Below are 12,443 nucleotides of genomic sequence, written 5' to 3'. Positions count from 1 at the left end.
GCTTGATTTGGGCTTACCCGTGACTTAAACGCATTATTCGTGATCCGTCCCGTCTAAGCTTGTGTTCTAAGACCCCACCCTTCGAAAATAAATCTTCTTTTTGGGTTGAATATGGATCTTCATTAACAAGAAGAAAAATGCCCACAATCCACTGTATTTTCATCCCTTGTTCCAATCCAATGAATGGTCGTGATTGAATGCTTGGTCTAATTTTATTTCACTGCCCGGTGTCATTTGGAAGTCAAACGGCACGGTAATTGTAATTGTGGTTTCTAACTTCGGCTTGGTGTTGGATTTTAATCCTTAAATTGATTTCAAATGTATGTAATAATGGAACTGAAATCAATGTTTTAAAAGGCGTGGAAAGTGTACGCCTAGAGGTGCTCCCAAAACGCCATTGGCAAATGCTTAGAGGCACCGACACCTCTGAGGTGTACTCTTCTTGTGTTTTTTCACAAGTCGTGTTAGAGGCATAGGAAAGGGAAGGGAAGAAAAGATGAGGGGAAAGAAAGTGGTTTGTCCTTTCGGCTGGGGGGTTTCGCCCCTTAGGCTCCCTCGCTCCCGCTCGCCTCCGTTTTGACAGACGCCCCCTTTTAACTAATATTATGCATCTTTATTCTTTTTAATATAAAATACTTTTATTAAAAATAAAGAAAAAATGAGATCTTCCATTATTTTTCATCCTCCTGACCCCTCTTAAGGAGGTTTATGCCTCCTGTGTTCAGGAGGCTTACACTTTTTGTGTTCTGAACTACGCCTCATACCTCTAGGTAGTGGAACGTCTCGCGTCACGCCTCCGCGTTTTAAAACATTAGCTGAAACTGCTAAAATTCTGAATCCAAATCTGATTTCATGCTTAACCGCCAATAACCATGTGTAATCTAGTTGGTCAATTGCCATCTTCCCGTTAAGGAAGCGTCAGTTGTCCTACCCTGCCACTCTATTGAGAGCCATGTCTGCTGTCAAATGATAGGATAATTCTTTTATTTTATTTTAATTTTGTTGCCAGATCTTTTTTCTGTTCTTAATCTTTGCACGAAATCAACCCTTTGTGGTGCAGTTAAATGGTTATTTACATGGCCGAAGCCACCAAATCATCTCACCGTTGTCCTTTTTGAAGTTTGTCCCCCGCTGTACTTTATAGTTCTATCCTTCTTGGGACAGTTGGATCATAGTTTTTAAAACTGACCCAGAGACTAAACCGGTCAGGGGTCTGGTTATGGGGTTGAACAGTTGGCCCGTTTTGACAAATAAAAAAAAAAAAGTAGTCAAAATCGTTCGAACGGTTCAGATGGTTAATCGCCCAGCTCAACGGTTTACTGACCAAAATCAATGGTTTTTTATTAGAATCCGGTTTTAAGGGAAAACAGAGCTGTAAACCTTACCAGTTGGTTTTTCCGATCTGACTGTCCAGTCCAGTCCAATTTTGAAAACCATGAACTGGATAACTGCTACGGCCCTCGCACTTGCACTTGCAAATTGCGACAGCTATTTTTGGCATAAATACATAATCCATGACAACATCTCCAATACCCGATATAAGAAAATTTACTTGCCAGTTCATTTTGTAGGAAGAATAAAATGATCCTTTGTTTAGGATATTTGGCATAAACGACGACCTATTTCCCTTTTACATCTTGCAAGTTGCAATAGATTGTGGCTGAAACAGTCCAATCAGGATAAGGAATTTTAATTAAGAAAAAGGCCTAGGTGATCTATCCTCATATAATCCAAGTTCGAAAAATGCCAACTTGGAATTGATGCCTATGGTATTGGTATATAAAACATTTGAATGTTTATAGGTCTGCAATAGAATTCGGAAATCTCAATGGGCATGTCGGTACTTATCCGTAAACTTAATGGTACGTGTTTATTATCAATTCAACGTTGACATGTTCTCGGGGCCATTTCATAATGGCACAAGTGGATCAATTGAATGACTTTTTGAACTTCTTTTAGTGAATAATAAATTATTAAGCAGATTAGTTACTTTGATGGCTAAATTGTATATTCTGTCAAATACTACTTAGTTCAGCCGCACCGACTATGATCAAACCTCAATGACGCTTAAGAATTTGCTTCATAAATGCTCAAGACCAACTTGAATATCTTTCACTATAATCAAATCAACCTGTATATATATGTATATATATAATAAGACCCGAAGACCCATTTATCTTAAAGTTTGACAATTTCCCAAAAGAGCAAGGGATCCATGAGATACTCATGATTACAGCGCATATGAACATAAAGCCAGCCATCCTTTTTCATAGCACCTTCAGTAGATTTCCTGAAACGGCGTAAGAATATGGTGATGCAAAAACAATACATTCAGAATTTCTCAGGTGGGAATGATGTGATCCAGTGAAGAAAGCTCCTCCGAAGAAGGGTTCCCAGCTTCAAAATATCGAGTCTTCCTCTTCAATGAAGTACAATCTCAAAATAATTGGAAAAACAAACTGGTTGACCCATCACCAAATGACCTCAGATCCGCAGGTTTAACCAACGCCCTGCACAGTGGGCATGTACGTTCTCTCTCAAACCTGAAAACATGAAATGCACCCCCCCCCCCCACCCCCCAAAAAAAAAAAAAGTTACAAGATAAAGGAATGTCAGAAAAATGGAAAAATAAAGATAATAACAGTCATGCTTGTTATCTATGTGCAGCAGATGGAGAATAGATGCCTGTCTTCTTATACACTGCAGCTACAGAGGTGATGCATTTCATAATTTCAAGCTACAGAGGTCACTTAAAAATGCTTAGTACATACAACTTTTCACCTTGTAAGCATTTTTTCTACAACCTTGATGCATGGAAGTAACTAATTGACCTAGTAACTACGAGTTCTACACTGGGTTCAAACTCCAGAATTAGAGATTAAGGAAGAGATAATCCTGTCTCAATTTAGCTTGGCAATGGTGATGAAGCTCAGCCCAGACAAGATCTTGCTGTGGGAACAAGATGCTCGTCTATTTAAGTTTGAGATTCCTTAAAAACCTCTATATGTTGGAAGCTTGATTAAATTTGAAAACTGGATACAAAAGCATGAAAGAAACATAATATGAGCAGTGGTGTAAAAGGCGTGCCTAGGCGCACAAGGGAGGCACATTTTGGGGTATGCACCTCGCCTAGGTCCTAGGTACAGCCCTTTCAAAAAGAGCACACCTGGTGCACCTAGGCATGTGCCTGATGCGCCTTGTGCCTCGGCTCAGGCGTGCGCCTTTTGAAAATTTGATGCTTTTTTGCTTTTTTTTTAACCTAGCGGTTGGGCCACCCCTGAACCCCCGTGCCACACCCCTCAACGCAAGCCCAAACAAGTCCATGTTAGGGTCAAATTCTTAGTTCTCACACAGAAAATAATGATTTTATAATTTTTATGATGTTCATTCATTCATGCTAATAAAATATCTTATTAAAAAGTGATTAAAATTATAAAATCATTATTTTTTAGTAATGTTGTTCATTCATTCATCCGAGAACCCTCTATTTGGTAATGTTGTTCATTCATTCATCTTAAAAAAGTATATTCTTAAAAAGCAATTAAAATTTAAAATCATTAATTTTTGTGAGAATTAAGAATTTAAAACCCTAACATGGACTTGTTTGGGCTTGGCGGCTCATAAAATCAGGAATGTAATATGTTTTACATCACATTAGCTACTTTAAGTAATGCAATTGAGGAAAAAAAGAGATTGTGGGTTTTACATGCTTGAAAATGTTTTATATGTTTGATTTTAGTTTTAAATTTTCATTTGAATATGCTTTACATGTTATATTTATGTATTTTAATTTTAGATAATAGGTTTTTTACATTTTTTAAAACATTCTAACTATAGAGAACCTGGTTAATAAAGGCCTAGAAGTGGCAGATCTGGCTTGTCCCTTATGCGATGTCATCATGGAGTCATCTAGACATCTGGATCCACTGTCAGTTTTCTCTCTGGATTTGGTTAAAAATGTCGGGTTTATACCAGCGGATGTGAGGGGATTAATAGAGGCGTGGTATCTTGCAGGCTTAAGCAGGGCTGGAAAGGTTGCTTGGAGCATCATCCCTACAGCAGTATCCTGGGCTGTATGGAATGAGAGGAATAGCGTAGTGTTTGAAGGAAATCAGCACTCAAAGGAAGAAATTCTAAGCAAAATATTGATATGGTTCATTCGTGGCTGGCTGTCCATCCTCTATTTAGATCCAGACATGTAACTCTTTTTTCAAGTTTGATCTCTTTTTTGTAAGGAATGGTTCAAGTCTTTTTGGGGTTTTGTTTGGCTGTTATGGGCAAATCTGTACATCCTCTGTTCAATTTCTCATTGTACAGGGGTTTCTTTGTATAAGCTTTTTGATTAATGAAATACTTTACCTTACTGTTTTCAAAAAAAAAAAAAACATTTATTATAAAAATTTAAGTTTATATTTTTTATTAATATTGTGTTAGTATTTTTTTTTGCATTTTTCTTGAGTTTTTTATTTTTTAGCAATTTTTTTTTTAAATTTTTGTAGCTTGCTTAAAAAAGGTGTATTCCTCACCTTGCACCTTGCACTTTTAAAGCACTGTTAGTGAGATGCCCATACTCATACTTGTATCCAGGAAGACATGGGAGCCGTATCCCCATTTCCTGTATTGTTAACCTTGTATTTGTTTGGTAAGATCCTTGTCCTTGTTGGCATCCATATCTGGATATAATAGAAAACTACAGACATTGCATCCACAGAAAAGGTTTAAAGTAGCATAGATCTGAATATGCATTCAAATCTAGGATGAATAGCAGCTTCTAATATCTTAACCAACAACTGGCCAAATCTAATTTTTATGAGTGAGACACAAATGGATGTCAGAGTTTTGCCTTATAACCAATTTTTTTTGGCTACACAGGAAAATATTTTTTCTTTTGAGATTTAAGTTTCTAGTCAATATTGAAGGTGCAATGGGGTTGTTGGTAAGATCTCTGGCTGGTTGTAGTGGAGACTTGGGATCAAACCCTGCCTTCACCGGGGTCTTATAGTGCTGCAATCTAAGGTAATTGGAAACCCCAGTGTCATCAAAAAAGGCCAAGAGACCAGAGCCTGGAAAGGAACCAATCTGGATGAGATTGTAAATGCTAAAATCAAATTTTCCTCCAGGCATAGAGAGCTCTCTGAATATACATGAGTGCATAATACATGTTTGTGTACCAACATGCTTGCATCAGTGCACGTATATGTAAGACTTATTCATAGATTGTAAAATATGTGTACTTTGTGTAAACACTAAAAGCATCATTGTAAATATGAAAAGCTTGCACGCATGCAACACTATTGGGAGCAACATTATCACAAATATTATCTCTGAAACAATTAATTTCTTGCCTCTGAACATGTATTATGTTGCTCCAACTTCCATTACCTTGCAAACCTACTATCAGATTCCCATTAGTCAAGAGAATTCCAAGTTCAGTCCTTAGAAATGGCACAGTAAAAAAATTGCTATTTAAGAATTCAACTACAGTACAAGTTACCTTGCAAACCTTGCAAAATTGCTATTTAAGAATTCAGTCCTCAGAGAATTCCATTACCTTGCAAACCTTGCTAACTCAGATCAAGTTCCACCAACAGTACAAGTTACAAACTACAGAATCTAGTCATAGATGCAGGACATGGCACAGTAAAAAAAATTCAACTACACCCTATCAAAGAGGTAATGCATGAAAAAGCATATTATCATGTACTACTATTTAAACATTCAACTACACCTTATCAAACAGGCAATGCATGAAACCACATTATCATGTCCTGCTATTTAAACAGCTAGAGCAAAAAAAAAAAAAAAAAAAAAAAAAAAACAAGGTTACAAATGGAAGGAAATAAAACTAACCATTCTGATACACAGTCTTCACAGAAGATATGTTTACAGCGAAGTAAGATTGGAGCATGCATCTTCTCCTGGCAAATAGCACAGAGATCACCTGCTGCATTCACCTTCATCAAATCACCAGAAATTAGCCGCTTGGAGAAATTTTACTCAGAAAAAAAAAGAAAAAAGAACATCAGTCTTCTTTTTTTCAAAAGGTAAAGCATGCTGTTAATTAAAATCATCATCATTATCCAAGCCTTATCCCAATTATATAGGGCTGGCTACATGCATCAGAGTGGTTATATTAGTACCCGTGTACAATTAAGCACTGAACAACATGAATATACAAAAACAACAATATCAGAAGGATTGATTGTTCACAAGTGAAGCTTTTACAATAAAAATAAATAAATAAAGAATAGTAATAAACTCCACTGAAAATCTTGTGTATGCTGATGTGTTTTCTTTTCTTTTTTTTTTTTGAGAAGAGGTAAAATATAATTTCACTATATAAAAAGGGTCCCAAATGTACTTTCTTTTTGCATATTATTATAAATCAAATACAACACTTTACACTTAAAAAAAGAAAAGTAAAAAAAGAGTTTATGGCCAGAAAGGAGCATGGAGTGCCATAGATCTTCCTTACTACCATATCACTAGTGTTGATCTTATCATCAGGTTCTCACGTTCATTTTGACCTATATAGACCAAAAAATTGTAAATTGTATCATGTCCCAAACACTGTTGTTTAGTATCATACCCCTGCTTGTCAGAATATCAGCTGTTTTGACATTTTTCTAAAGCTGCTCTCTAGGTTGACCACTTTTGACAAAAATGAAGATCACCAAATTCTTTAGATAGGAAAAGTTGGAAGATAGAGAGCTGAGAGGGAAGTTGAAAAAGGAATTGGAAGAACTCATTAATAGGGAGGAAATCTGTTGGAGACAAAAGTCAAGACAAATGGATCAAGGAAGGGGATGGAAATACAAATTTTTTTCATGTGATGGCCAATGGTAGAAGGCGGATGAATTTTGTGGCTAGGCTGGAAGTAAATGGGCAAGTGACATCTAACCAGGATGAGATAGCTAGGATCTTTCATTTCAAATCCTTGTATAGAATTGGGACTTGGGAGAAAGATTGAACATAGAAAGGTTAGAATGGACTTTATTAGAAGAGGATGCAGCAAGGTGGCTAGAAAAGGATTTTGGGTAAGAAGAAATAAAAAGGGTAGTCTTTTCTATGGGCAAATTTAAAGCACCGGGTCCAGATGGTTTAACAATGGCTTTTTATTAGGACTTCAGGATTGTTGGGAAGTGGTGAAAGATGAATTAATTGAAATCTTTAAGGAATTCTCGAATACACATATTGTTAGTCCTGGAGTTAATGCAACTTTTTTGGACCCAATTCCAAAAAAAACCTGATGCGAGCCAATCCAAGGATTCCCGACCCATTAGTTTGGTTAACAGTATCTACAAAATAATTGCTAAGGTCATGTCTTTGAGGATTAAGGTAGTACTGCCCTCTCTCATAAGTTAGTTCATGGAGCTTTTGTTCAAGGAAAACAAATAACCGACCAAATCCTAATAGCCAATGAATGTGTAGAGGAATTGAAGAAATCCGGGAAGGAAAGTTTTGTGTGCAAATTGGACTTAGAAAAGGCTCATGATTTGGTGATGCATCAACGTGGGTTTGGGGAGAGATGGTGTCATTGGGTGTTTGGCTGTATTCGGTCTTGTCACTTCTCTATCATTGTTAATGGAGTGGTGAAAGACTTCTTCCCAGCTTCTAGAGGACCAAGGGAAGGGGATCCTTTCTCACCCTTCCTCTTTACTTTAGTGGCCGATGTGTTTAGTTGACTCCTCTCTAAAGCTGATAGGGAAGACGAGATTAGGGGTTGGAGAGTGGGCAGAAATAGTGTTCCAATTTCTCACCTTCAATTTGCATATGACATCATTTTTTGTGAAGGGGCGATAGTGTGATATTAGGAGGGTGAGGAGATTAAGGCCTCGTTTGTTTTGCAAATTTTGGAAGGGGAGAAAGTTGGTCAATGGGATTTTGATTCCCATTAACCAACTCTCCCATGTTCTTTTTCAAGATTTAGGTGGGACCCATGGTAAATGCCTTTCCCTTGGGTATCACTTACCTGGGAAAGTGTTACCCTTCTCCCACTTGGGAAAGTTAACTTTCAAGTGGAGAGTAAATGCTCAAAATAAAATATGTCAAAAATGCCATAAAAATATAATTCAAAAAGCATGGACCTGGACCCAAGGAAAAGAATGACAAAACATAGAAAAATTAACCACTTACCTGGGAAAGTGGGTGAGGCAAAAGAACATGGGAAAGTTGAAAGGTCGCATTTACCCGAGTAAATTTGACAAAAAAGAACATGGGTAAATACACTTACCCGAGTAAATCTTTCTTGGGAAACACTTACCTAGGTAAATGGCCTCTTTCTAAACGGACGAGGCCTAAAAGAATTGATCAAGAAGTTTGAAGGAATCTCAACCCTGAAAATCAACTTAGGTAAGAGTTGCATAGTAGGGGTTAACATGGAAGACAATGATTTAAACTTGGTAGCGGATTGCTTTGAGTGTCCGTTGACTTATTTAGGCCTCTAAAGGATTTGTTTCCTTCCTTGTATTCCATCTCCTTGTATAAAAATGAGAGCGTCTCTTTTTTTTCTAGAACCACCTATTTTGCCTCTGGGTCATTATTGGGATTTTGGGTTTTGAAGGGGATTGAGTGATGAGCAAGCCATTTGTATGTTAGAGTTGTTGTTGCTTCTTGAAAGAGTCTACTTAGAGACTCCAAAACCGGACAGATGGGTTTGGTGTCCAAGTCCTAAAGGTTTCTTTTCCTGTGCCTCTTTTTTTAGTAATCTTTGCCAGTCCCCTATCCCTTTTTCCTTTCCTACTAAGGAAGTTTCGTGTCAACAGATTCCTCCAAAAATTAAAGCTTTTTGTTGGGAAGTGGCTTATGGGAATGTTAACACACTGGATTACCTACAAAAGAAGAGGCCATTTCTATGTATTTCCTCGAACTGGTGCACTTTATGTAAATTGGATGGTGAGTCTTGTTACCACTTACTAATCTCTTGCTCCTTTTTTGCAGATATTTGGGAGTGGTTTTTCTCTTTGATTGGGTGCAGGTGGAACATGCCAATGGAGATTAAGATGCTGTTTGATCCAGCTACCTTTGTGTGGCCAAAAAGAAGGGGATGAATAATGTGGAGATGCACTAGAGTAGCAGTGATTTGGACCTTATGGTCAGAAAGAAATGCTAGGATTTTCCAAGAGAAGCCGAGAAGCAAACAAGAAATTATGGATTGTGTTTTGACCAGAGTTCTCCTTCGATGATATTTGGCTACTAACTGTGGATTTCTTAGACAGTTCTCCTTCGACCATATTTGGAGGAATTGGTCATCAGTGGCTTCTAGTTCTGCACAGAAGACAAAAACAAGGTTGTAATGGGCATCTCCCAGTGAAGGTTTTTTGAAATTAAATTTGATAGCACTTTTTTTTAGGACCGGTGGGGAATGGAGACTCTATAAGGGTCTTAACTGTTTGCAGTCCTACAGGGTGTTCAGATTGCAAAAGGAATGAACTTGGAAAACTTGGAGATTGAAGGGGGATTCCAAGGTTGTGGTGGGCTGATTAAAAGACCCGGATTCAGTGATAATGGTGCTATCGAGATGAAATGAAGAAATTCAAATGGTTAACCCAGCAGATGAGATTAACTATACAAAGGGTGGGAAGGGAGACAAATGGTATGGCTGATTCATTAACTAAGCAAGGGGTACCTAGGGATCAATTGTTTTGGGCTCAGTTGTAATTTTTGTGCTGTCTTTTCTTTATGAGTGAGGCTGCATCTTGTGCCTCCATTGGGGAAGGTTGTAACAATTGGTTATCTTTTCTGATTTAGTGAAATTTTAAAGAATCTTTTACTTATAAAAAAAAAAGGTACCTGCTAATGGAAAGCTCAATTGTTTGAAGAAAGACCAAACTGTGCATTATTCAGACCTAACCCACAACAGGGTTTCACATGTTATATCTTCTTCAGTAGTTGTGAATTGCCATCATCTCTAAACACTCCATGTTTTTTTTCCAAAATCTCACCCTAGAGCCATCTCAAATTTTATATCTAATACCCTTTAGAAATTTCTGGTAGAATTTTTTTTTTTTGGATTTCAAAATTTCTGGTAGAATTTCTTCCACTAGGTTACAATTCATGCTCCTTGTTCCATATTTGATTACCGTGATGTGTCTACATAAAATCCCTGACTGTTCATTGAACCTCCAAAACACCATTTATTTTGAAGAACAATGCTTACTGTCTCCAATCTTCTTAGACCTAGTTCTCAAACATTTTTTTTGGTGTGCACCTTGTTCCACTTCGGCAAGTGAAATTTGACCTCTTTCCACCCTTTCCTTTTTTTTTCCTAAATTCCCCTTTCTAGTTGTTCACTACACTCGACAACAAGGAGAAAAGCAATAAGAAATATTGGGAAGTGGTGACAACCACACTTCTGATAAGGAGCTTACGTCCCTTAGATAAGTATTTCGTCTCCCATGAAGCCAGTTTTTTATGAAAACATTCAACCATCAGATAAAAGCCTTGAGACACATCTTACCCCTAATGGCAAACCTGAATACTTTGTAGATAGTTTTCCAACATTACACCCTAGCACAGTCACCATTTGTTCCAACTTTGATGTCTCTCCTATAGTCCTACCACCATTACTTGTGCACGTTTATGCATAGAGAAGAAACTGCATTGAACCATCTAAAGATACAAAAAAGATGCACCATTTGGTCTTGGGATGCCTTATAAAAAAGAGAGAGTGTCATCAATAAATTGTAGTAGAGGAGCAAGGTGCCAACCAGCTGTGGTTGGTAAGGTCTCCTGCTGGTGGTAGAGGAGACTTGGGATCAAATCCCGCCTACACCTGGGTTGGGGGATGGGCTACTCCTGTCCCCTGGGTTGTATAGCCCTTCAAAAGAAATAAAAAATAAATAAATAAATTGTAGCAGAGGAATTGTCATTTGATCCTTTCCAGCCTGTAAACATTGAATAAAACATCCTGATGAAGATATTCTAGTTAGGACCGTGGTGATGCAAATGAGTGGAAACTAGGAAGAAATGGAGAAATTGATCTCTGTCTAGTAATCCTAGAGATGCCCCATTGATAACTATTGAGAAGAATTATAGTGATACATGCTTTGATTGAATTCATCCACTTTGATTTGAAATTCATCCATTTCAAAGCATAAATAGAAACTTCCAAATTCATTTGTTTGGCCCTTCACAAATGTCCCTTGTAAATTCCATATGATGGACCCCATAACCTTCATTCATTTTTCCAACACCTAAGTGACCTAATGCACTACCACTTAGCCTAATTGGACAACAATCTTCTAGATCCATTGTTCCATTCTTTAGAATCAATGTTAGAGTAGTAGTATTTAAGCACCTTTCAAAGGTAATTTTGGGGTTGAATTCTTCAAAGAATTCCATATTATCTTTTTTATGAGTAACAATTCCTTTTATTAATATAAACAGCAAGCATACAAATTAGTATACACAATGGACAGCATATCTTTTACAATCTCTCCCAATTAAGTTTGCTTTTACATAAGGTAAAGTATTTCATTAAATTGATAAAACATAACATATACAAAACCCTGCACAATAAGGCACTAAATTTGCTTTACATTTTTTCCTTGTACACCGCAATTAAATTTGCTTTACAATCAAGCCCAAAAAACTAATCCCTAGTTTCCCATTTGTTTTGCTAAAGTATCAGCCATGCACTTAATTGATCATTGTACCCATTGAACTTTGACTAAAATGTTTCTAGTCAGCCACCTGAATTTTCAGTTAGCTGATCTTTGCCAACACCTTTCTGATGCCCCTGTACTGAATTGGTTTCCAACAAAAGAAAGAACAGCTTAACCCACCCACCACACTCTAAAAGTCAACACCCCACCCCCTGGAATCAAAAAGACATCCTTCATCAAATCTAAAAGTAAGCACCACTTCCTCACTATCATAATCCTTTAGGCTCCTTCTAAAAGGAAAGCCCCAGAAAGTTCAAATGGAAAATGAGAAACAAGGGAAGCAAGCAACCAAACATAACTTATACAGCGGTATGGAGTAAAAACATGGTATATAAGACAAATTGGTATGTTCCTCCACTGAAGCTCTTCTGAAAGTTTGATCATAGAGCTCAAAATGAGGTCATGCCTGAAAACTCTATCAAAAGATGCACGAGCCATGTCCCAGGATTTCCAAGGTTTTATGCCACACCCCCATTAACCAACAAGGTCTATACCCTCTTTGGAACCTCCAAAGCCACTTCTCATGCTATGATGCCCAGATACAGATATGGACACAAACATGAAAACAGGAAATGTGGATAATGACGCTATCTTCTACTGTCCTACAATTCTGGACAAAAATATAGGTATGGGTATCCCATATTATATGTTTATATCACGCTTTCGGATCTAGATTTTAAAGCTAAATGTCATTTTTCAAGACTTATGCCTTTTCATATTTAGCTAAATTTGGTGGGAGCCTCATGCACTGAGCTGTCCTTTTTCCTAACATCTTTG

General features: G+C 37.3%; 1 protein-coding gene across 1 annotated transcript in view; it reads right to left on the bottom strand.

Annotated features, from left to right (window-relative positions):
* Positions 1 to 2,074: 2,074 nt before the first annotated feature.
* Positions 2,075 to 12,443, bottom strand: part of LOC148853224 (RING/U-box superfamily protein) — a 53,221-nt gene continuing 42,852 nt past the window's right edge. Inside the window, exons 7-8 of the mRNA XM_088944939.1 lie at positions 5,851 to 5,954; positions 2,075 to 2,543 (exon numbers count right to left, since the gene is read on the bottom strand). Coding sequence (XP_088801065.1) covers positions 2,438 to 2,543; positions 5,851 to 5,954 — 210 coding nt within the window. The 3' untranslated portion in view covers positions 2,075 to 2,437. The remainder of the gene's footprint in view (positions 2,544 to 5,850; positions 5,955 to 12,443) is intronic.

The sequence above is a fragment of the Nelumbo lutea genome, chromosome 5 (genome assembly GCF_056320005.1).
Source record: "Nelumbo lutea isolate HS-2025 chromosome 5, American lotus-T2T, whole genome shotgun sequence".
Taxonomy (NCBI): domain Eukaryota; kingdom Viridiplantae; phylum Streptophyta; class Magnoliopsida; order Proteales; family Nelumbonaceae; genus Nelumbo; species Nelumbo lutea.
Note: the sequence above shows the minus strand (reverse complement) of the source record. Positions and strands in the feature narration are given on the sequence as shown.